Consider the following 25962-nt stretch of genomic DNA (forward strand, 5'->3'; position numbering starts at 1 on the left):
CTTCTAGATATGGGATGCAGAGGAGTGTGGTTGCTAAGGGATATCCACTTTGTATGACTCTATGTTTTCATTCACAGATTAAATACAATTGTTTGTTTGTTTCTTTCTTTTTCTTTTTTTTTTTTTTTGTTATTTTTGGTTTTTCCAGACAGGGTTTCTCTGTGTAGCCCTGGCTGTCCTGGAACTCACTCTGTAGACCAGGCTGGCCTCGAACTCAGAAATCCGCCACCATGCCCCGCCACAATTGTTTCTTATTGTCCATGTTCCCAAAGTCAGTCTAGGCCAAATGGGCCAACATAAAGTTGGATGGACTGAGCCAACTGAGACCAGAAGCAGTGTGGGCCAGCCTGTGTCCATCGTATATACCTCCACCCCTTCTCACTTCCCACTCCTGTATTACTACCCAGTGTCATTTTAGCGGGCCAGCTCTGGCCTGCCCCGTCCCTGTAGCTTCTCTATCTCGTCCTCTGACCCCGTCTTTCTGTTTTGATTTTCCTTCTCATGGGTTTGCCAGACATCACAGGCCGGCTGCCTGATCCTCAGGGTCTGTGCAGAGTCTGCAGACCTTGGCTTATTTTAGGCTATTGGCTGCATTGCTCTCCCTCCCTCCTTCCATTCATGCCTAAGCATGACTTCACCACCCACCTTATCCCTGATGCCCTCCTATTTACTTTCCCTCCTTTAGTTTTCCTGTATCAACCTAGTCCAGCCACTTGGTTTCTTTTTTAATTCCCATTCATGAAGTACTACCAGTGGTTTTTTTTTTGTTTTGTTTTGTTTTGTTTTGGGTTTTTTTTTTTTTTTTTAGGTTTGGTTTTGTTGTTGTTTGTTTGTTTTTGTTTGTTTTGTTTTTAGACAAGGTTTTGCTTGTGTAGCCCAGGCTGTCCTAGAACTCACTCTGTAGAGGAGGCTGGCCTTAATCTCCTTAATCTCACAGAGAACCACCTGCATCTGCCTCCTAAGTACTGGGAGTAAAGTCTTTTTTCCTTTTCCTTTTCTTTTCTTTTGTTTTGTTTTCTGAGACAGGGTTTCTCTGTGTAGCCCTGGCTGTCCTGGAACTCACTCTGTAGACCAGGCTGGCCTCGAACTCAGAAATCCGCCTGCCTCTGCCTCCTGAGTGCTGGGATTAAAGGTGTGCGCCACCACTGCCCGGCTTTTTGTTTTGTTTTGTGTGTGTGTATGTTTTGGGTTTTTCTTAATTAAGGGTTTTTTGTTTTTGTTTTTAATGGAGCCTGGAGAAATGGCTAATGGGTTAAGAATACTAACTTCAAGTCTTCCACTAGCAGCCTTTGGATGAAGATGTAGAACTCTCAGCTCCTCCTGCACCATGCCTGCCGGGATGCTGCCATGCTCCCTCCTTGATGGTAATGGACTGAACCTCTGAATCTGTGACTCCTAGAAATCCAGGTAGCCTACTTGCATCTGATGAAATCAGCCAGCCAGCCAGCCAACCAGCCATGTCTTACACTCCGGGAATCGGTGGGGACCCTGCCCAGCTGGCGAAACGCATCTCCTCTAACATCCAAAAGATCACACAGTGCTCCGTGGAAATACAGAGGACTCTGAATCAACTTGGAACACCTCAAGATTCACCGGAATTGAGGCAACAGCTGCAGCAGAAGCAGCAGTATACTAACCAACTTGCGAAAGAAACAGATAAGTACATTAAGGAGTTTGGCTCTCTGCCCCCCAACCCCAGTGAACAGCGTCAGAGAAAGATACAGAAAGACCGGCTAGTGGCAGAGTTCACCACGTCACTGACAAACTTTCAGAAGGCCCAGAGGCAGGCTGCTGAGAGAGAGAAAGAGTTTGTTGCCCGAGTGCAAGCCAGCTCCAGAGTATCGGGTGGTTTTCCTGAAGACAGCTCAAAAGAAAAGAATCTTGTATCCTGGGAAAGCCAGACACAGCCTCAAGTGCAGGTCCAAGATGAAGAAATCACAGAGGATGACCTCCGACTCATTCATGAGAGAGAGTCTTCAATCAGGCAGCTGGAAGCTGATATTATGGACATTAATGAGATATTTAAAGACTTGGGGATGATGATTCATGAACAAGGCGATGTGATTGACAGCATAGAAGCCAATGTAGAAAGTGTGGAGGTTCACGTTCAACAGGCAAACCAGCAGCTGTCAAGAGCAGCAGATTATCAGCGCAAATCATGGAAAACCCTCTGCATCATCATTTTTATCCTCGTGATCGGAATTGTGATCATCTGTCTCATTGTGTGGGGACTAAAAGGCTGAGCCCTGAGGGCGTGGACGATGGCATGATGCTGTCTGAGTGATGCAGGCAGACTCTTGGGCTCACGTTCTCTTATCGTTACTGTGAGGCTGTTGTGTAAAACGATGGTTCCATACTTTGCCATTTTTACCAGGGGGAGGGGAGATTCTTTTGGATTCAGTCTGATATTTTCTAATACCCAAGGCTTTTCTAAAAATCCTTACTGGCACAGCTTCCCTGCTNTTTAGTTCAACAACTGTTGGGTTTTGCTCACGTTGTGTATGCCTCTCATTTATAATTTATTTATATTGTTTGACTGAGTTTTGGGAATTATTTGATTGGCGTGTATACTCTGCCTGCACCTCTGTAACTGTGTAACATGTGTAACATGATTGCGTTATCTTATTTAAAAAGAAAGCCCAAGTTTAAATTTCATTTGTCCAGTAANTGTTTTCNATAGGAAACCCTTAACATACCTGTCTGTGGAATGTTTTATCCGCTGTGGTCCACAGCAGTACAGGTCATCATTGCTCTTTCATTATTGGATTGTTCTTATCATCTCTGAATAAAATCAGTGAATCTTTAAAAAAAAAAAAAAAAAGGGCTGGTGAGATGGCTCAGTGGGTAAGAGCACCCGACTGCTCCTCCAAAGGTCAAGAGTTCAAATCCCAGGAACCACATGGTGGCTCATAACCATCCATAACAAGATCTGACTCCCTCTTCTGGAGTGTCTGAAGACAGCTACAGTGTACTTACATGTAATAAATAAATAAATCTAAAAAAAAAAAAAAGAATACTAACTTCATTTCCAGAAGTCCCCAGTTCAATTCCCAACACTCATGTTGGGTAACTCACAACTTCCTGAAATTCCAGCTCCAAATGATTCATGCCCTCTTCTGGCTCCTGAACACACACACCAAACCAGGCATGGTAGTGCATGTTTTTAATCCCAGTATTTGAGAAATAGAGGCAAACAGATCTCTGAAACTTTGAAGCTAGTCTGGTCTACATAATAAGATTGTCACAAAAAAAAATAAAAAAATAAACAAACCACGGCAAAATAGCAGCTCAAAGTCTTATAGAAACCCACTATCTTGAAAGCTAATTAAAATATATAATTTTTAAAAAGAGCTTGAACACAGGTACCCCCAAAAGACATAAGATATTAAGTGAACAACCCAGTGCCGTGTGTTTACATCCTTTGAGTTAGGAGCCCTGTGCCACAACCAGTATAGCCTATTACCATTGTTCTTTGTTTCCCACCATAACTATATAGTAAGATTCTAGGATGAAGACCGATTTTGGTTGCAGGACAGAGAGATCAAGCTGGAAGTGACCTGGGGACTTCTTTCCTGCTGGCTGTCTTTCATAATGCCAGCACATTCAGTGGGGGAGGAAAGTCATCTAAGTTGTTATTCAGGATGAGTGCTGAGTAATGGCGACCTACCCACTGGCCGATCGATAGTGATGGAAAGTTTATGAGGAAAGCCAATGACTTTCACATTAGATTTGAGGCCTGCTCTATTGGAGGAAATGCAAGCCTGTACCACAAACATGATCTAATGCTGTGGCTGCAAGGTCATCAGCCCTGATGGGAACCTACTCCTGCCATCTTGCTAAATAGACACATTATCTAAGAGGACATGCCTTCTAAATATTAAATTGCTAGCCACAGATTGGTGCAGTCCTCAGCCTCGGCCAGAGAAGCTTCTTACTGCCGTGGACAGTCAAAGCCCTGAGCATAGTGACCGCTGAGTGCTTGGACAGCTTCATCTGCCGCCCAGAGCCTAGAGAACACTGTACAAGCAGGAACAGGAGAAATACAGGAGAGGAATGCTCATAAATGCTGCCTCCTGATCATGTTGTGGATGGTACAGTCATGAATTCACCTTGCTGTGCCAAGGAAATGTTAGTGATCCCCCCAAAACAGACAGGAGCCAATCTGATGCCACTCACAGCAGGGTCTTTGTTCTCCTCGAGCTAGCTTGCCCTCCCCCCAATGCACTGCCATCACACAGGATGGTTTTGGTGGTGGGGGAGCCTTAGATGCCTATGGGGCAAGGCTTTATAGTAAATAGCAAGCAGGGATTATGTGTGCAAGCATCTAATTGGAAAGCTGCTGTGACCTTTAACATAATTGGCTGGTGCTGGGAGTCATATCATAAACTTAACTTCTGCTCCCCTTTGCATTGGTGGTTGTTAGGCAAAGGGTGGGCTTGTAACCTGGGGTGCAGGTTTGTTGGGGGAATAACCTGCAGACACTGGCCTTGTTGAGGGTGTAACCTGGAAACGCTGGTCTTGTTGGGGATTAGCCTAGAGCCTGGAGTTAGGCTCAAGTTTTGTTGGGGGGCAACTTGGAAACTAATGCTAGGTACCAGCCTGTCAGTTTACCTGAGTTCAAACTTAGGTCAGGTTCTATAAAATGAAGTCTGAGTTTAAAAGATGTGGCCTCTCAACCTCAGCTATGATTACTGCCTCAGATCATATCCACAGCATTGTCCAACTTTCCAACAGGCAGCACTAAGTGGGTTACAAGAGCAAAACAAACCATGGAAAAAGGAGAAGACAGGTGGGTAAGAAGGGCATGTTTTAGGAGCCTTCTGGGGAGAGTGGGAGGTAGGAGTTAGGGATGGACAGAATTGAGATACACTGTTCACAGGTATGAAATTGTCAATGAATAAAGAACTTTTTAAAGAGGGAATACTGAAGGAAAACAGACTGAAGTATTGGAAATGAAAACTTTAATACATCAAATAAAAGACTTCACAAAACTCCACCAATAGAATATATCAAGAGAAGGGCAGAATATCAGGGTTTGAAGGCAAGGCAAGGGATGGTAGCATTCAATAACAAAGATAAACAGATAAGAATGTAAGAACACAACATCACAGATAGATGAGATGCTGCAAAAAGGCAAAACCTACAAAATGGGAAAATTTCCATACTAAAAAGAATAGAAAATATTTTTAAAGTGTATCACAAAGCTCTTCCAATCTAGGGGAGTCACAGCCACCCACGTGGACCGTGAACATGAGGCTGTGAAGCCTCTCCCCAGGCCACACTTTAGCTAAAACCCTAAATATACAGAACAGGGGAAGTATATTTAAAGCTGCACAGGAGAAGTGACAGTCACAGATAAAGGGAGCCCCTTCAATACCACAGGTTTCTCAGGAGAAACTGTGGAAGACAAAAAGGCTTGCCAGTCCAGACTGCTGGGAGGAGTGGCCAGAGAATGGAGGGTCCCATGGCTCCCCCTCGCCCCTCCTAGGAAAGCAGATCAATAGCCCAGAATGCTAACCTGATGGTCTCTGGAAAGCAGGCACAGGTGATGCTAGCATCATAGTGGTACTGGCCACAGCACTTTATTTTTATTATTTTTTAAAGATTTATTTATTTTATGTATACGAGTACAATGTAGCTGTCTTCAGACACACCAGAAGAGGGCATCAGACCTCATTACAGATGGTTGTGAGCCACCATGTGGTTGCTGGGAATTGAACTCAGGACCTCTGGAAGTACAGACAGTGCTCTTAACCACTAAGCCATCTATCTCTCTAGCCCAACCACAGCACTTTATATCAATGGAAATCTTTTAGATTTCTTATTTCTCTTTTATTTCTTATTTATTGTGTGTGTATATGTATATATATATATATATATATATATATATATATANTATATATATATATATATATATATATATATATATATATATATATATATAATGTTCATATATGGGGAGAGGGAAGACTCTGTGTGTGTGTGTGTGTGTGTGTGTGTGTGTGTGTGTGTGTATGTATGAAATCTTTAATTGTGGAGTTAGTTGTATGAGTCTTGTCAAATATATACAGTTATGCATCCATCACCACAGTCAATGAGAAATTTCAATCACCCTAGAAAGCTCCCTCATTTAAAAACCATTTTTATGTTTTTATTTTATGTATATTGTTTTGCCTGTATGTGTGTGTGCATGTGTACCATGGTGCCCAAGGAGGTCAGAAAAGGATATCAGAGTCCCTGGAACTAAAGTTACAGATGGTTTTGAGCCACCATGTGGGTTCTGGGAATTAAACCTAGGTTCTCTGGGAAAAGCAGTTGTTACGGAGAGTCGACCGGAGGTCACAGTTGAGAGACCATTGAAAATTTTTATTTCAGCTGAATGGGAATACACTCGGGTACTCAGAGACCCAGGTGTAGCTCCAAGTGTCCACAGCATGAGTGTTTGAAGGCAAAAACCACATCATGATAATTTGCAGAAATAGCAGTTTAACAGAAGCTAAGATAAGCAGTTAGCTGGAAAGGGTTCTTCACACGCAGGCAGTTTTATCAGAAACTAAGATAAGCTAGGGAATCTTGTTCTCCAGGTTCCTAGAACATAGTTTGGTAAGTTTCCATGGGATTCTCTATCAAAGAGACCAAATTCTAGTTAAACCTGAAATGGCCTCAGCAAAACAAACAAACCAAGATGGAGAAGACGCTGCACCGACTTTCCCTGTAAGAAGTCTTTAACCACCGATTTATCTTTCCAGCCCCCACTCATGAATTTTCTAATAGGCAGCCCTATTCCTAAGCCTTAGCAACCACGTATCTTTCATTTAAAAAAATTACTTATCTGTTTTACTCTTTTAAAAAGTAGTATAAAATTGAATCAAACAATTCACATTCATCCAAGCATATATTCAGTTTCTCTGGAAGAAAATGCTAAGATGGCTGGGGTTGTGGTGCAATATCTAATTTTACAAAAAAACAGCCAAATTCTTTCCACCATTTTATCATTTGTGGTGATGATATAGTCACCAGCAAAAGTTAACGCTCTAAGCAGTCACCAGCAGAAGTAAATGCTCTAACCATCACCAGTGGGGTATGAATGCTCTAACCATCACCAGTGGGGTGTGAACGCTCTAACCGTCACCAGTGGGGTGTGAAAGCTCTTGGTTCTGTGCAACTAGTTCTTAGGAGTGTCAGGGTTTGATTTTTAGGAATTTAGCAGGTATATGGTGGCTTCTCATTTTTATTTTAATTTCCACTTAATACAAAAGATTCTCTTTTTAATAAGATTTCTTTTGGAGGCACGATATTTCAAATCATTGCAACTATTTTAGAGGAAGTAGACCCACTCGATGGGAAATGTTATGGCAATAGTTATCTAGATAACAGATTTAGGTACTTCTTCTGGTCTGAAGATGGCAGCGAGGGGACAGAAAATGGTGTGCACCTACTCCCACCCTCACTCCCACCCCCACCCCCATCCTCACCCCTATCCCCGCCCCACCCCACCCCACCAGTTACCAGTCCCCAGCATTTGCATGCACTACTGTTTATAATATTATGGGAAAACATTTCCCTTTAATTTACTTGGCTACTGCATTGTGACATTTGATTTCCCCCCAAATGAACCATGTGAACTGATTCAAAGTCAAACTTTATCAAATGTTATAAAAATCCTCCTCTGCCAAAGCATAATTATCCTACTCTAAGAAAGAAACCACTCAAACCCATTTAGCTACTGTTGCAAGATCTTGCTATGTCCATTTTCCAGGATTACCCTCAGAGCTAGTGTGAGAACTGGGGCAGCTGAGCTAGGAGAAACCCATTTCTCCCTAGTTCTTGATTCTGAGGGCTGACAGATGGAAACCTCGTGTGTTGGGGGACTGCAGAGGCAGGCCTAGGGCTCCCCGGGGCTGAGGCTGCTCTGGCGAAGCACTGCGCAAATCTTCTGGGGCTGAGGCTGCAGTGTGCCACCAAAGACATAGTCCAGCCTGAGGCCCTGGCTCCCTTCTGGTAGTTGAAACTGAAAGGTTCTGAGGAGGGTGGCAAACATCAGGAAGAGCTCCATTCGGGCAAGCTGCTCCCCAGGACACACCCGATGCCCTGGAAGCAGAGGGAAAGGTCAAAGGAAAACAGGGGACTGTGTCTGTCCCAGTAACCTTCCTGCATATACCATTCCAGGGTCCAGCACTGTTCCTGATACCTGCAGAGAAGGGCAGGAAGGCCTCATTGGCCACAAAGTTTCCATCCTTGTCTAGGAAGTGGCCAGGGTTGAACTGATGAGGGGTCTCCCAGCACTCAGGGTCATACAGCACAGAGGCCAGATTGGGCAAGATGATGGTTCCCTGCAGAGAAGAGCTGAAGTAGCTTGAGGAGGCTCAGACTGCCCAGTACCCAGCCTTGGCCTAGGGCTAAAGCAACTCCAGTATGTGAGTTTGGGTGGCAGGAGTGCCCAGGACCCAGGGAGATCCTCAGTGGCCCTCCCTCCACACTCACACCCATTAAGGAGCTGAGTTTCATACCTCTAGAATGAAGGCAGCCCACGATGGGGGAAGGGAAGAATGGAGATGGGGGAAGGGGCTAAAGAAAGGGGGAAAGAAAGATCAAGCATTGGAAAGGCAGAAAATGTAGAGCCAGAGGTGGACACATGACTGGTTAGTAGTGGGGAAAAGAGACCATGAACTCTGTCCTCACCTTCCCACTAACCACAGCCCTACTCCTAACTCTTCCCTACCCTATAGCTCCATCCCTAGCATCCACTCCATCTCACAAGTGAAGTGAATGAGTGACTAGAAAGAAAGTCACACTGAGCAAATAGGACTAGGAGGGGCCAAAGGCTTTACCCCACATAAACTGTGCTCTTTTCCATGTGGACGGAGAGCTAAAGAGAAACACTGTTAGCAGCCAGGAGTAGAGCTCAGTGGCCTAGCACTTGCCTATCATGCAAGGGCCTGAATTTAACCCTGCAGTCCCGGGATAGGAAGGAGGGAAAGAAGGTGGGAGGGCGAGAAGGGGGCAGTAAAAAGGCACAAGCAAAGAATAAAGATTAGTTATAGTCCTAGGTCTTAGGACACTCAGCCTCAGGATTCTGGTGTCCAGGACTTCAGGATTCCTACCCTATGGGTTATTTAACAATTCCATAGAATTGGGCCAAATATCCCATGCCGTCAAAGAGACTGAGTGCAGAATTCTTGGTTTCAAGAAAGAGGGTTTTAAGTTTAAATCCAAAGCAAAACAAAAAAATTCTGAAGAGTTTGTGAAGTCTGCACCCAAACATAAACTAAAGAATGCAGAAGAGAAGCTGACCCAAAGGCTTCTAGTAGGTGTGTGCCATTGCTGAGGGTGCTACACCACCTAGGCTGAAGCTGCAGCCACTTAGACCCGTAAGACACCCAGATCTGGTCACAGAGCTTTACATAGAGAACGCACGTGTTTCTGCTAGTGCCTGAGCAAGCTACACATTTTCCCATTACAGTGCAGAGAATTTCCCTGGGTCTTGGCCTGAGATTAATAGCCACATGCATTGTGACAGCCCCNCCTGCCACTTTTTGTGGTGTTGGGGATAAACCCAGGGCTTCACTTACATGTAGAAAGCATGTGCTCTACCACTAAGCCATCCCTCGGCCAAATCAATTCTTGTTCCTTTGACTGTGAGCCTTAGCCTTTAACAGCTAAGTTCTCTCTCTGGGCCAACTCAATAATTCTTTTTTTTTTTTTGGTTTTTCGAGACAGGGTTTCTCTGTATAGCTCTGGCTGTCCTGGTACTCACTTGGTAGACCAGGCTGGCCTCGAACTCAGAAATCCGCCTGCCTCTGCCTCCCGAGTGCTGGGATTAAAGGCCTGCGCCACCAGGCCCGGCTCAATAATTCTTAATAATCCCCTTCAGATAAAGAGACATTTGCAAAGAGGCTATAGTTGCTCATGCCATTCCAATGACATCTGGTACCTTGGGAAGCACAGACTGATCTTAGTTCGTGGTGCAGATTCAGAACACCCCATAGTCATTCATAAAAGCTAAACATGCCTTTCCCCCAGATTACAGAACCATCTGACTCCTGGGGACTCTATTCTAGCTCGTCCCCAGGAAATGGTAGCTTGAGTTTCACCAATGTGGAGAATACCTGAGCAGAGACAGCTTGAAGGGGATTCATTGTGGTGAGTCCATTGCTGTTACTGTCCCTCAGTTGCTAAAATGGTATTGACTTAACAAAATCTGGTCTCACCTGGGAGATGGGCCTTGAGCTTGGCTGTGGGGATTATTTTGAGGTGGTAAGGCCTGCCCATGATAGATAAGGACAGCATCACTTCCTTGGCCTGGGTAAGACTGGAGAAAGCAGGCTGGGCACTAACATGCATCCACTTACATGTGCTCTACCACTCTCTGCTCCTGACTGTAGATAGAATGTACCAGTTCTCTCCAGCTCCTGCTGCCTTGACTTACCTTTGGTGACGATCAAGCACTCTTAACCACTGAACCATCTCTCCAGCCCCTAGTTTTGGTTTTTGAGATAGAATCTCATATAGTCCTGCCTGGCCTTGACTATGTGGCTGAAAATGACCTTGAGCTGATGTTTCTGCCTGTACTTCCTGAGCTGTGGGATGTACTTCTAGCTTAACGTGTATTTGTTGGTTTACTCGTGTATTACTGGGTATTAAACCTAGGGCCCTCCCTGCACATGGTAGAGCTACATGAAATATGTGTGGACAATAAACACTGAAAAGAAGTTTCTTAAAACACCTCTCAAACACAGGAATCTTTGAGGTTATCAATCAGTGGCTGTATTCTGTCATAACCACTGCCCAAATGTCACAGGTGACTGAATGACTGAATGACTGAATGACTGAATGACAGCTGCCAGGCTGACAGAATTGGTAGCAAGTGCCTGGGCTGGGAAGAGTGCTTTCTGCGGTGCTGGCTCTGGCATGGGCCTATTTCAGGGTACTTACCTTGGGCACAGAATAACCATGCATCCAGGTGGAAGTCACACACTGGCGTACAGCGCCCACGGCTACAACGCTGCTAAGGCGCTGTACCTCGTGGAGGACAGCACGAGTGTAGGGCAGTCGCTCTCGATCCTCATAGCAGATGGTCTGTGCAGTTCCTAGCACCTCATCCAGCTCCTGCTGCACACTCTCTGCAGATAGCTCAGTGAGGCTCTTGGGAAGATACCTGTGGCCCAGCCTCCCCCCACACCCCTCCCCACTACACACTGCTATCCAGTTTCCCACCTAGAGACAGCCACTAAAGTTCACAGCCCTAGGTCATACCTCCACCCCACCACCAACAGTTTCACAAGAGAGAGAATTTGCTTCTGTGTAAGGTTCACCCCTGGAGAGAGAGGTTATGAGAAGGAAAAGGCCTGGATGTGAGTCTCACAACCAAGAGTCTAGAGGGTCTACTGTCTTCATCTGTCATATGAGAAAATGAAGGCTCTACAGAGAAGGGACTTTTGCCCTCACAGAGCTGGTTGCAGCCAGTTTGGTCCTTTGAGAACTCCAGATACTTTTGTTCCCCACAACTGTGATCTTATCATTACCACAGGGCCTGACACTTAGTAGGTGGGGAGTCACTGATGAGTGAGTGAAGCCACGCCTCCCTGGCCACCAGTTCTGAGAGGTAGAATGATTTCCAAAGGTCATTGTAGCAAGTCACAGGCTGGGAGCTGAAATCCCTCCTGTCTGACTCAAGTCTGCCACTGATCCCTGAGCCACAGAGATGAGAGCAGGTCCTCCCCCGTGCCCATAGAACTTGGGACTAACAGACTGGAGAAGTTAGGCATAGGAGAAGTATAACTGAGCGTCCCCTACCCTGGATGGCTTTGTGATGGACCAGGTATATGAGTGCCCAGTGCAGTGTGGTGGCTGTGGTGTCTGTGCCTCCCAGAAACAGGTCGATCACCACTTGGATCAGGTTCTCCTCACTGAATGTAGAGACAGGGTCATCGATGGCCTGGTGACGGTGAGGGAAGGAACAGCTCTGGCTCTAAGGGTTTCTTTCTTCTTCTTCTTCTTTTTTTAAATATTTACTTATTTAATGTACATGCATACGCTGTAGCTGTCTTCAGACACACCAGAATAGGGGACCAGATCTCATTACAAGTGGTTGTGAGCCACCATGTGGTTGCTGGGAATCAAACTTGGGACCTCTAGAAGAGCAGTCAGTGCTCTTAACCGCTGAGCCATCTCTCCAGCCCTCTATGGGTTTCTTGCAGCACAGACCTGGTGTCTTCCTAAGGTCTGATTTGTCTCAAGACTTGTAGGATCAGAGCTTTCTTGAGTGTGAGGCCCATAGGGGAGGGCCTGAGTCCCAGGATGGATTGGCCCATCGGGGATGGCTATGGAACTCTATCCTCCTCATCTATACCCTCTTCTAGCCTACCATCTGTAGGCTACCATCTAGCTCTGGCCTGGAAAGACCCTTTCTTAGCCCCAAAGTTTGCAGAATGAGGCAAGCATGTGAAGCGGCTCATGGCTGAGAAATGAGTGCACCAGACTAACCTTGGTGATTTGTGACAGGTAGCAGTTGATGAAATCCTTGGGGGCCTCAGCTGTTCTGAGCTTGTGCCTGATGATTTCGTGACGGATGAAGCCCCTCACAGCCTCGTGGTACTGAAATATCTTCTGGTGGGGTCCTGAGAGGTGGCGGAGGGCCCAGGGAAACATGTCATACAGCTGTGGAGAGAATGTCCCCCTCAGGGCTTACTCCGGCACCAGTCCTGAGTGTGACAGCTGAGCACTATACCAGGGGCCCCAAAATAGACTGGGCGTCTGATTTAAGAAGCTCAGGGCTGCCTTTTGTGTGAAGAGCCCATTGTAGACAGAAATATGAGCCTAAGAAATCCAGAATCAGACCCAGCCACAACTCCTGCCTTTTTACCATTCCAGCCAACCCCTGATGGAGGCTCCTGTCAGAGTTGGATCCAGGTATTCCCATGGCCTACACACCAGCCTCCCCAAGAGGCAATTACCCGGCGCCATGTAGTGCTGGCAAAAGCTAGGCCAATGTTGATGGCTTGAATTAGTTCCGAGAAGATGGGCTCCTCAGAGAGGGAGTGATGGCCAAACACCAGGGTCCCGATAACTCTTGTTGTGGATCGGATGATAGGGACCCGAGGATCGAAGGCTCTCCCTGTGAGGAGAGGGAAGGGCCGAGTATGAGGAGGCACAGAAGGCTCTGTCTCAGGATTCATCCAGGTTCAGACACCACCACTCCTCAGTCAAGCCCGTCAGGTGCTTCCCAACACCTCCTGTGAGCCATGTTCTATGAAAGATGCTGTGAGAAGCATGGAGAGCTGGTGCAGGCACGTCGATGCTGGGAAGAGCTAAGAAGCCTGGGATTGGGGAGAATGTCTTAAGACTGGAATTGCAGGTCTAAAAGGATGAGCACTGGCTCCCCATGGGAAAGGAAGGCTTGGGGCCTATGCAAGTCCGAAGGGAAAGAAACCTGTGCACGAGGCAAGAAATATAAAAAGCCCTAGGCGTTGACTGAGAGCACATGAAGAACTATAGAGTAGGCATTTTTAGGTCTGTATCTGCTTACCTTGGGGAAACTCTCAGTCAAACCCACTGGTACTGTTACTAGGCTTCAGTGACCACACACACACACACACACACACACACACACACACACACACACACACACAGTTTATACTTCTATGCAGGGATGTGCATGAGTGTGGAGGAGCACAGGGATAGGCAGGCTTGCCCTGGACCACTTCCTCTCACCCTCTTCCTGGCGAAACTCTTTAGCCAGCTCTGCCGCCTCACGCTGCAGCTGCACCTCTAACGCCTGCTTGCCAAGGCCCAGCTCTCGAAGAGCGGTCACACAGAAGCGTCTCTGTTGTCGCCACGTAAGCCCATTGCTGCAGATAACACCTGAGTCCGAGGAGAGAGAGGATGACCACCTGCCCCCACTCCTTGGGTAACTCCACCAGGCCTAGAGAGCAGACTCCCAAATAACCTTCCCCACCTGCTCAGAACTGCTGCTCTGCCCAAGAGAAGAGGGCCATTATGGGGTGGTGGTCAGTGAGTCCTTAGGGAGGGCTCAGAGATGCCTGTCCTTAGGCTCTAGTCTGATTCTGCATCAAGTACCCACAGAAATGGAGGAGACAAAGGGGCCTAAAAGGAGGACAGGAGGGACAAGGCCCTTCTGAGCTGGCGCAGACATGGGCCCTCTGAGGTACACCCCAGGAAGTGAAGCACTTCTCCATCTAACAATGAGTGCACTGGGAGTTGGAATACCAAGCTGACTCATTCAAGGCCAGGAAGCCAGGGAGGGGCTGATCTGGGCTTTTATGCTGGTCTTCTTTAACATCTCCCCTCACACGGGGTTTGAGAATGTCTTCCTGGTACAGCCCTGACTGTTCACAGTTCTTAACAATCCTTGACCTCTTGAGTACACTGATGTACAGCCAGCCACCCTCCCTCCCTCATAGCAAGAGCAAACTCACCTTTTTCTCCAAATAAGTCTCGGAAGAATGGGGTGAGTGGCCTCCCAGAGAACTGTTCTGAGTTGGAAACCAGGGCTTCCTTCACTGCTTGGAAGCCGCTCAGCACCACGATGGGTGTAGAGCCCAACCACACCGTAAACACGCTGCCGTGAGTCTGAGCCAGCTGTGGAGACACCAGGTATCCCATAGCTCTACATGAGTAGATCCTCAGCCCTATGCACTGTGATCACCCTCTGGGTGTGAATACCTTCCTTCCCAAATCCAACACTCAACTTTCGGCATACGTCTTCAAAGTACCTACCAACTCCTCGAATCCAGCCCAGGGTAACACAGTCCATGGGCATTTACAGGAAATAGGGGCTGAGCATTCATACCCCGTCAGTCCTGGGAATGGAAATGTTCTACTACTGTGTGTGACACAAACAGCCACAGTTTCTTGAATGGGCTTCTAATGTATTACTTGAACCCCTGCCCCCATTCTTCCAGCCCATTTCCCACCCAGTCTTTATACTCTATTTTTACGCCCCTGTATTTGGCAAGTGCAATAACTGAGGCTTAAAGCTGGCAAGTGACAAGACCAGAACCTCCCCATTCCAACCTATGGCCCCAATTCTTGCTTCAACTTCCAAGATCCCTAGGCTGGGAGGATAGAGTTCTTCTGTCTATCCCTTTAGGGAATCATGTTGAGGCCCCACTCCATACCTGGAACAGCATATTTGGGTGTAGCTGAAAGTTTAGTTGCCATAAATTCCCAAGGAGGGGGAAAGGGAACGGGCCAGGAGGAAGGCGACTCCTTCTCCAGCACAAGGTGGCAAGCTTCAGGAACAGGAAGGAGCCCACCAGGAAAGCCATCCCACTGAACAGAGAGAACATCCCTGCTGTCCTTTGCCTCCTCTTCCCTTTGCTCCCAGTAACAAGTCGGCACTTTCTGCTGTCTGTTCTGCCTTTTATGCTCGCAGGCTGCTTGTGATGGAAGGCAGACCAGCAGAGTAAATCCACTCAGTCACACTAGTCGCACAGGAGCCATGTCACTCAGCAGGGCCGCAGGGCTCTAGTAGGGGACAAGTTGTAACATCTTCCTACGTGAGCACCAGCCTTGCTGTGGCCCATGTGGCTCCATCTTGGGGAGGTTCCTCTCGGCCTCTGCCCAAGTTAACTGAATATGTTAGCCAAAAGGACAGAAGCAGTAATTGCTGATGGCAGCATCTCCTCTGGGGACAAAGCGTTCTAACGGGATATGGAGTAAAGTTGGGCTCGTGTGCCTCCTCTCCACTCAGGTCCATAGCAGCTCCTCCCGAATCTCTCCAGCCTGCTAGTCTCTTCCTGATCCGCTCAGCATGGCTTCTGTCCTGAATCCCCACATCTGTCCAAAATCATGTCTGGAGCCTTTTGTTTATGTTTAAACTGTCTTGGGGGTAGAGTTGTATGGTCCCCTTGCCCCAGTTTCTCATGTGTGATGGAGATGTACACTCAGTTTAGCCAACCCCTCTCAGAACTCTCATATCCAAGCTGACAACAGAGCAATGCCACACTCCAACTGAGGAAACTGAGAATATTTTAGTTAAGAGACTATTGGGAAAGGAGCATGGATGCAGTAAGGCATCCACAGGTAAGAGGATAGCCACAGCTGAAGTCTCTGCCCCCTCCCCCAGGCTTCCACCTGAGAAGATGGACAGTGGTGGCTGCACAACAGTACAAATGTACTTACCACTGAAACAAAGTCGAGCTTGCTAAATTTTATGGTACGCGTTGTGTTTTACTATGTTCTAGTCATTTTATATTTTTCTTCAGAATGTCATACATGCATACTTCTTAAAGCCTATCTACCCTACTCTCAATTTCCAACTCCTTCTGATACCTCAAATGCAGCACCAAACTACTTCATGTCCCTTTAAAATTGATTTTTTTTTTTTTGATTAGCCTACTATGTCCAATAAGTTATGCTCATACTTGTGTGGAGGTGGGACAGCCACTGGAGCACAGGCAACCTGTCAGTGGTCATACTCCCAAAATAATGCTCTTTCCCCAGCAGCCATCAACTGGCAATAATTCCTCAAGGAGAGGTGAGGCTATGCCCTCCCTGTGCTGGAGTAGCTTGATCTTGCACAGGTTACCATTGCTGTGGTGAGTTCATGGGTGCAAGAGCCACACATGTCTAGAAGATGGCATTTCACAGCACTTTGGCTCTTAGGTGGTGAACCAACATTTGGACAAGAATCCACTAGCAACTTAAAATTATCAGCCTGACAGAGTTTTATTTTAGTTTTTTTTATTTTGTTAAGGGAATAACTGGGTAGTGCTAAGAGTCAGGTGGCTCAAGCGTGGGAAGTTGAAACAAAGAAACTGTTAACAGCACTGAGGACCCCCTGCTGTGGGAAATGACGGGCTTCTCTGAGTTAAGAGAAGAATGGAATCTGCCTATCTCTTGGGGCTGAGGGATTAAACTATAAATTTAAAATTAAGATTATTCGCTTTTGGGGGCTGGTGAGATGGCTCAGTGGGTAAGAGCACCCGACTGCTCTTCCGAAGGTCTGGAGTTCAAATCCTAGCAACCACATGGTGGCTCACAACCATCCTTAACAAGATCTGACTCCCTCTTCTGGAGTATCTGAAGACAGCTACAGTGTACTTACATATAATAAATAAATCTTTAAAAAAAAAAAAAAAAGATTATTCGCTTTTAGGATAGATTTATATTCAGATTCTGTCCAAATCGTGGGGAATTTTGCCTGCAGTTAGGAACTAGATAGGGAATATTAGTCACTAACTCCAGAGTAGAGAGTGCAATAATCATTGCCTGCTTTGAACGGGTATTAATTATCAATGTCTGTGGCTCCAGGTAGAGCGATCAATGAACAAACATTATACAAGTATTAATAAAATATGTCTGTGGCTCTGGGTAGAGAGCCAAACAGAAAGATGGTATAGATTGTTTAACCAGCCACAAAATGCTCATATCCTGCCTAACATGGGCTTCACGGGAATCCTGAGTGTTTTTCCTGCTTGGCAAGATAGGAAAGGCCTAGTTATAGGCACAAACAATGTCTTAGTTTACTTCATTTGTTTTAGATTGTTTTCATTTTCAAAATGGGTGTGATTTTGAGTTTTCTGATTATATTATTCCTCTGGGAGACAGGTCTAAATAAAGGAATTTTCTGATTACTGGCTCAAGGATATGTTGATTTGGGAAAAAAGTTTTGTCTTTGTGTTTTTGGAAAAGGTGATTAATGTATTTACACCTTTAAGAGTTATATGGATCAGATATGATGAAGGGAAACCTCCAGAGGACTAGATTGCAGAGAATCAAACAAAAAATATATCTTGATGATACTAAAATTTTGTTTTGAGATTTATATATTACAGAATATACATCCTTGGTGAATTTCCTCGTCAGACATGCTGAACTGACCTGCTTGAACTCCTGATGTCCTGGACTCTCAGCCAGATCCAGTTAAGACATAGACAGACATCAGAGACTAATCAGTCCTATTTTCCCTACCCTTCCCCCAACCCCCTTCATAATATCTCAATGCCCATATTCAGCTTTAAGAGTCATCAACCCAGTTCCCTGGGCTTTGGGGCTGGAGAGGGTTACTAATAGGTTGTCTTTCTAGGGAATGCAAAAATGGTCATATTGGAACAAGGAACAATAGCTAGAATTGATTGCATATCCATAATCTCATTTGGTAGAAATATCTTTAATTGTTACTAAGTTGAAGTCATAATTTCTTAAATGGTACATAATTTATTTTGATGCAAAATCAAGGGTTTCATTGTTATAAATTTCTCCTATTGATACAAAATTTTGTAAGTACAAGGATGTTCCCTGAGTCCTGAAGGGTAAGGCTCTGATACAGACATCCGCTTAGAGCTGGGCGCTCAGCAGTCACTGGCTGTCAGCACTCTGAGCAGTGATGAGCCTTTGCATTAATGGCAGCCTGCTGGGGGGGGGGGTAGGGGGCGAGGAGCTGCTCTGGTTAATGTGGCTTGGTTTTGCTTTGCTTTGAGAAGGGATCCCAAATAGCCCAGACTGCCCTCAAATTTGCTACATAGTGGTGATGACCCTCCTGCACCCAAGCGCTGGGATTAGAAGTCTGCGACACCCTGTTGAGCTTTTACTACTTTTTTTTTTCCTTTCTTATGCTGAGTCAGTGTAAGTAGCCTAGCTGGTCTTAAACTCTCAATAGTTGAACCTGGTCTTGAACTCCTGATCTACTTAACTCTACCTCCTACATGCTGGGATTATAGGCAGTGCTATCATGGCAGACTTTGTACCACAATTTTTAAAAGTGTCATGAGGTGCTGATAGAGGACATCAGAGTTTCACCGGAGGCTTTAGTGTAGATGAAGGTGTCCATGCAGCAGCTGAGGCGATGACTGGGGCTCTAGAGAGAATCGATAGAGAAATGGCTCTGTCCTATGCCTGCATATTCCACCTGGGCACCATCGATCCAGCTTCATGGAGCAGGTATGTTTCTCAGAGTCTTCTCAGCAGACACAACATTTAAAGGCGATTCTTTATGATGGAAAACCTATCACCCTACTGGGAAATGTATTCTGCCCAACCCTCCAGAGTTGGCCTTTCGCAGGCTTCCCCCGCTCCCTTGCCCAAGGGTTCCAACACACTTGCTGCTGGGAAACACGTCTGCCCAACCCTCCGGAGTGTGTTGACCTTTCACAGGCCCCTCCCTCTCTTTCTCAAGAGTTACAGCATTCATTCTGGCTGTGTAGGGCAGAACTCCCTTTCTAAAGCAGAGACACCCAGCACACTGGGCCATCATATTTCAAGGATGGCAAGTGTCAGGAACATGGAAGCCCCCAGGAACAAAAGCCTCTATTTCTCAGCCTCAGTGACTGAGCAGTGGTCACAAGGTTCTTTTTAGGGGACTTCCCATGTAGCATATGGTTGACCTTGGTAGGGCTCCCCACAACTTGTTTCATGCCCTTGGTGGATTCCTTAGAGTCAGCTACACTGCAACCTAGGCCATGGGGGCATTTCTTTTAAGAATTCTAGAACAAGAAGGGACAAAGCACAGACCACTTCCCATGCCATCATTACTCTAAAATGCCCCTTCTGAGGCCTGCACACATATTTCTAAACTGTTTCATGAAGTACTGGGAAGCATGTTTCACTTCTATTTACACTTGGCGAGGTAAAGTGACTTGCAAAAGATGGGAAGGCTGTAATTCAGTGTCTGTATCCAATTTAGTGTTCTTTCATAGTTGCCTCCAGATGGGGCAGTGGAGGTTCTGAACCAACACTGGAAAAGGAAACACCTAAAGGTGAAGAGGAGACATAGAGGACCCCAAAGCTTGCCATGTCTGTGGGGTTCTAATGCAGCCATAGAGGAGTAGGCTGCTGCCTGTCTCCTGTGAGTAGCTACATCCATAATTCTTCTCCTAGTGCCAGGAAGGTAGAGGGTCCCTGGGATGGCCACTCCTTCCTCTCCACATACAGAATCAAGAACCTTTTCCAGGCCTCTAGATAACAGTGAGCCTCAACAGCTGAAGGGAGAGCAGAGAGAGGGGACATGTGCTCCAGAGCTCTAGAATTATTTATCAAATCAGAATGTCTGTACTATAGCCAGGTTTCCAACTATTAAATATACTCAAGATAACCAAAAGGAAAGACTCAGAATCTTACCAAGGATAAGGGAAACAAGCTGAGATAAACACACGACCTGAAACACATGACACATTGCAGAGCTCCTGAACTCAGCTTGAGAAGCCGAGACTTTACCTGGAGTCAGACTCGGAAAATGGACTGGATCACCACGTTCTAGACACAACATCAGCAGAGCCTAATACAGGTGCAGGGCAAAGCACTCATGACTTTCTGCAAAGACAGCATGGTTCTGATGGGGTATTCTCAGGGTAGGATGTGATCTTATAGGAATGGGGGATGGTGTACATGTCCCACAGTGTCATTTCTTTTAGCAAAACATTGCTTTGCCTAGGTAAGAATGAATGGTATACCAGAAGACATGGCTGCCCCAGCCCTGTATTCTCCACTTGTTTATAGAGGGATGGGCACAGAGGTATTTTTTTTTCTCGGTGCCAAACAGTACCTGGCACTTATTGGATGTTCAATAATTTTTGAGAGTGGGGAGGAGAGCATACTAAAGTGCAAGTACCAGGAAGCTGTGAGAGAAGAGCGTGGTGGGATGGGAAGTCAGGCAGCTGAGGGTCCCGAGATCTGGAGGAAGCACTGTGAGATGGCATCAGGGTAGGCCCAAAGTGCACTGCTTCTCAGCACCATCAGAACGGCTCCAGGGCATGCCTGCTCCATCCTGTCAAGGCCATAAAGATGGGCCAGAGCTTGTCCCCAAACCTTGAAACCAATTGTTCTAGACAAAAATCAGTATATTCACCCCAAGGAATACGTGTCCATAGGTCTAACTGGGTTATACTGGGCAGTCTCTATGGGTGCAATGTCAGCCTGGTCTACCTAGCAGACTCCTGGCCCGCCAAGACTACACAGAGGAACCCTGCCTCAAAACAAGAAAACAAAGACATCAAATGTAAAGACAAGAAAGGAGGGGCCTTCCCTTTCAGGGCAGCGTGAGGGAAGGAGTGGAAGTGACTGAATCTGGAGAAGGGCGCTGTGGGTTAGCTCAGTGATGCAACTGGCACGAACGAGTTAGTAACACACACACATACCACCCACACCCTTCCTTCTGAAACAAGGGACAGGAGAGTTGGAGGTGAGCTAGGGCGGCCAGCCATGAAGATGAGGGCAGTGGCACTATAAATCAAAGAGTACTGTTGAGGTGCCTGGTATGTGGGACATGCCTAGTGGGGTCCCTTGGCAGCTAGTGAGGAACAGCGCTAAGAGAAGTCAGTCACACCTAAGGGTGCTTGTCCAGTTCCCGGAAAGAAAAGGACATATTTAGAAGCCAGGAGAGTACTTTCTTTTGTGGCATGAAGCAAGAGAAGCAACGCAGGAGGGGAACTAAGAGATGAGAGAACGAATCAGAAGAAAGTTGGTGTAAACTGTAGCCGCAAGGGCAGCAGGGAGAACGATGTAGACGTCCCCTCTGATGTGGCATCCTACTCTGGAAAATGAACACAGTGCATAGCAACAGTGGTTTCCGTCTGACGGTGCTGCCCAGCAGCTCTTCTGTAACAAGAGAGAAGAGCTACACCTGCACCATGTAACACGGGGGGGGGGGGGGGGGGGGAGGAGGAGGAAGGGAGGGAGAGAGAGAGAGAGGAGAGTTTTGATTTCCATCCCTTGAAACAGGTTCTATGTAGTCCGCGCTGGCATGGAGACAGACAGGCTCTATGGCGGGAGACAGGCTCTGTGTAATCCAAGCTGGCATGGAAACAGACAGGCTCTTGCCTCAGACTCCCAAGTGCTGGCTCTAGAGGGAGGTACCCCTGCAACTTACTGAAGCACTGAATTTTTAAATTTTAAGCCATAGAGGCAAGTCATCAGATTTTCAAGACAGTAGTAAAAATATATATAATTTTATACTTTTAATTTTTATTTAAAAATGTTTTTTCATACAGTGTATTTTGATCATGCAGTCCCCTCCCTCAGCTCCTTCCAGCTCCTCCCCATCTCCGCAGCCACCCTACTCCACATCCTTTCTTCCTCAACAAATAAAAACAACAACAAACCTAGGACAGGACAAAATAAGCAAATGGGGGAAAAAATCGCCAAAGAAAACTAACAAGAAACACATGCAGACACACACACACTCAGACACACAAAAAAATCCCATAAAAACACAAAATCAGAAAACATAATATATAAGCAAAAGATCTCTAAGGTTAAAAAGGAAGGGAGACTACAAAGTGAGTTCCAGGACAGCCAGGGCTATACTGAGAAACCCTGTCTCGAAAAACCAAAAAAATTAAATAAATAAATAAATAAATAAATAAAAAAGGAAGGAAGAGAAGGAAGGAGGGAGAGAGGAAGGGAGGGAGGGAGGGAGGGAGGGAGGGAGGAAGAAAGGAAGGTAGGCGGATCCAGACAAAGCACTGCTTACCTTTGTCCTCTGGTACTATCCAGACAAAAACTCTCCAAAAATACCACTGACTTTGTTTTGTTTTGGTCATCAACTGCTGGGCATGGTGCCTGCCTTTAGGTGTGGTTTGTATACCCAGAGATACACTGTTGGAGAAAATTATTCCTTTGTAAACAGGTGACAATTGGCAACGGCCTCGGGGTTAGTGGTGGGGGTTGTGCTCACTTCCCTTTTCAGGACTGGACCTCCATCCGGGGTTCAGGACACGCCCTCTGCATGCTGCAAGTCTCTGCAAGTCCGTCTGTCCTTTATATCCGGAAGACACCGTTTCTTTGGTGTCTTTTATCCTTACTGGCTCTTACAATCTTTCTGCCTCCTCTTCCATAGAGTTCTCTGAGCACTGAGATGAAAATTGTCCTTTCAATTTCTGTAAAGAATTGTGTTGGAATTTTGATGGGAATTGCAGTGAATTGCTTTTGGTAGGATGCCATTTTTTTTCCTGATCTGATCCATGAGCATGGGAGATCTTTCCATCTTCTGGTATCTTCTTCAATGTCTTAAAGATTTTATAATGCAAGTCATTCACTTGGGTTGGGGTGACCTTCCCTAACATTGTTCTTTTTTGGTGGCTAGAGTTACCCCAACACACACACAACACAACACACACACACAGTGAGGTTATTGTGGAAGGTGGTATTTCCCTGATTTGTTATTTGTATATAGGAAAACTACTGGTTTTGTGTGTTAATTTTGTATCCTGCTACTTTGCTGAAAGTGTTTATGAGTGGTAGAAGTTTACTGGTATAGATTTTAGTGTTATTTATGTATAAACATAAAAGATACATTGACTTCTTCCCTTCCTGTCTGTATCCTTTTGATCTCCTTCAGTTGTCTTACTGCTCTAGCTAAGACTTCAAGTATTATATTGACCAGGGATGGAGAGAGTGGCCATCCCTGTGCTGGTCCTGGTTTTAGTGTAATTGCCTTGAGTTTCTCTTTGCTGGGGTTAGTACTGTCTGTGGGCAGCTGGGTGTGGTGGCGCACGCCTTTAATCCCAGCACTCGGGAGGCAGAGGCAGGAGGAGTTCTGAGTTCGAGGCCAGCCTGGTCTACAGAGTGAGTTCCAGGACAGCCAGGGCTATACAGAGAAACCCTGTCTGGGGGTTGGGGGGAGGGGAAGAATGCCTGTGGGCTTGCTGTAAAGTGTCCTTATCATGTTGAGGTGTGTCCTTTGTAGCCCCAGTCTCTCCAAGCCTTCTCTTTATCTAATGAGATGCACATGTGGTTCATGTGGTTTTTGTCTTTTAGTCTACTTATGTGGCAGATTACATTTTTCAATTTATGTATGTAGAACCATTCTTTAGAAAGAAGCCTATTTGATCGTGCTGGATGAATTTTTTTTGCATGTGTTCTTATATTCAGTTTCCAAGTATTTTATTGAGAAAAACTGCACCTGTGTTCACAAAGGAATTTGGCCTGTATTTTTTTCTTTGTTGGGTCTTTGTGCAGTATCAGGATAACTGTGGTCTCATAAAATGAATTAGCCAATGTTCCTTCTGCTTCTATTTTGTAGAATATTTTGAAGAATGTTGGCATTAATTATTCTTTGACTGTCTGGTAGAATTCTGTGCTGAGTCTAGCTGCACCCGGGTGGTTTTTGGTTGAGAGATTTTTAATTACTGCTTCTCTTTCACTAGGAGCTATTAGTCTGTTCAAATTGCTTATGTAAGAGTGATTTAATATTGGTATAACATTGGTAGGTGGTATTTATCAAAATTTTTATCCATTTCTTTCAGGCTTTCCAATTTGATGGAATACATATTTTTAAAGTATGTCTTCATGGTTATATGGATTCCTTCATTGTCTGTTATGTCTCTGTTTTTATTTTTTATTAATTTGGATCTTCTCTCTCCATCTTTTAGTACATCTGGGTAAAGCTGTATCAATCTTATTTTCTCAAGGGACCAATTCTTTTTTTTTTTTTTTTTTTTTTTTTTGGTTTTTCGAGACAGGGTTTCTCTGTGTAGCCCTGGCTGTCCTGGAACTCACTCTGTAGACCAGGCTGGCCTTGAACTCAGAAATCCACCTGCCTCTGCCTCCCAAATGCTGGGATTAAAGGCGTGCGACACCACGCCCGGCCTATATTCTTTTGTTTGGGTGAAATGTTCTGTAAATATCTGCTAGGTCCATTTGATTATGTCATCGTTTAACTACAGCATTTTTCTGTTTAGTTTTCTCTGAATAACCTGCCTATTGTAGAGAGTGGGGTTTTAAAATTGCCCACTATCACTATGTGATGACCAATATCTACTTTTAGCTGTAGTTGTAGTGTTTCTTTTATTAACTTGAGTGCTCTTGTGTTTCTTGAATAGATGTTAAAAATTATAATATCCTAGTGGTCATTTTTTCCTTTGATGAGTTAAGTAGTGTCCTTTCATGTCTCTTATTTTTGGCTTAAAGCCTATTTGGTCAGATATTAAGGTAGCCACACCCACTTGCTTCTTAGGGCCATTTATTTGGAATATCTTTTTCCACTGTTTTTTTCTGAGGTGATGTCTATACTTAGTGGGAAGAAATGTTTCTTGGATGCAGTAGAAGAATGAATCCTGTTTTATTATTTTCTTTTCTCTCTCTCTCTCTCTCTCTCTCTCTCTCTCTCTCTCTCTCTCTCTCTCTCTCTGTCAGCTGACAGCAAGAGGATTATTGTACACAAGTTACACTTGGCTACAAGAGAGAACAGAACTAGTCCAGAATGCCAAAGGTCCAAGGCAGAGGGCCAGTGGGACTGTTTTGGTTTTAAGAAAGGCACTCTTTTTCCCAGGTGATCTCGGTGAGATGACGTTCACTGAGACTTACTACTGACAGCAGCATATAGTCCAACAGCTTGTCCCGGTGTCCCAGCCTTCAGCATCCCTGACTTCTGCTCCTGCAGGCTTCGTGGCTGCACAGGCTGGCTTACTTGGCCCTCATCGCTTCCTCTGCCTCCTCTTCTCATGCGCTTCAGCCTTCGCATTCTCTCCTTCCACCACTTCGCTCTCATGGCGCAGGAGTTTCAAGGAAGATGGCTCTAAGAATGAGAGCTGGATCCTGTTTTCTAATCCAAACTGTTTGTGTCTTTTTATTGGGAATTGATACCATTGAGGTTGAAAATCGTCACTGAGCAGTTTGATTCTTGGTATTTTGTTGTGGTGGTGTGTCTCTCCTCCCCCGTTTTATTTGCTGCTCTGGAATTTTTTACTACTTACGTTTTCTTGGATATAGCTAACCTCTTCAGGTTGAATTTTTCCTCCTACCACCTTATGTAGAGATGGATTGGTTGATAGATAGATAGATAGATAGATAGATACTTCTTAAATTTGGTACTATCATATCTTTTTTTTTTATCCACTATTATGATCGAAAGCTTTGCTGGGCAGAGTGGTCTGGGCTGGCATCTGCAGTCCCTTATTAGAGCTTGCAGAATATCTGTCCAGGTCCTTCTGGCTTTTAGTCACTGTATTCTAAAGGGTCTGGTTTTTTTTTTTTTTTTTTTGCAAGGGTCTGTTTTTTTTT

At 45.5% G+C, this 25962-nt stretch overlaps 1 protein-coding gene and 1 pseudogene across 2 annotated transcripts; one reads left to right on the plus strand and one right to left on the minus strand.

Annotated features, from left to right (window-relative positions):
* The first annotated feature begins 1426 nt into the window (after nucleotides 1–1426).
* LOC110329916 lies at nucleotides 1427–2797 on the plus strand (annotated as a pseudogene). Its single transcript, XR_002380932.2, has one exon. The product of XR_002380932.2 is annotated as a syntaxin-7 pseudogene (transcript).
* Nucleotides 2798–7779: 4982 nt separating this feature from the next.
* Nucleotides 7780–12963, minus strand: LOC110330179 (cytochrome P450 2J2-like). The gene is made up of 6 exons (XM_021210140.1): nucleotides 12957–12963; nucleotides 12487–12660; nucleotides 11797–11938; nucleotides 10936–11123; nucleotides 8192–8333; nucleotides 7780–8091 (listed from the first exon to the last, which is right to left on the minus strand). Exons 2-6 carry the CDS (start codon nucleotides 12649–12651, stop codon nucleotides 7886–7888), a joined length of 843 nt encoding a protein of 280 aa, XP_021065799.1. The 5' UTR covers nucleotides 12652–12660; nucleotides 12957–12963; the 3' UTR covers nucleotides 7780–7885.
* Nucleotides 12964–25962: the final 12999 nt, after the last annotated feature.

This window comes from Mus pahari, chromosome 12, assembly GCF_900095145.1.
Source record: "Mus pahari chromosome 12, PAHARI_EIJ_v1.1, whole genome shotgun sequence".
Classification (NCBI taxonomy): domain Eukaryota; kingdom Metazoa; phylum Chordata; class Mammalia; order Rodentia; family Muridae; genus Mus; species Mus pahari.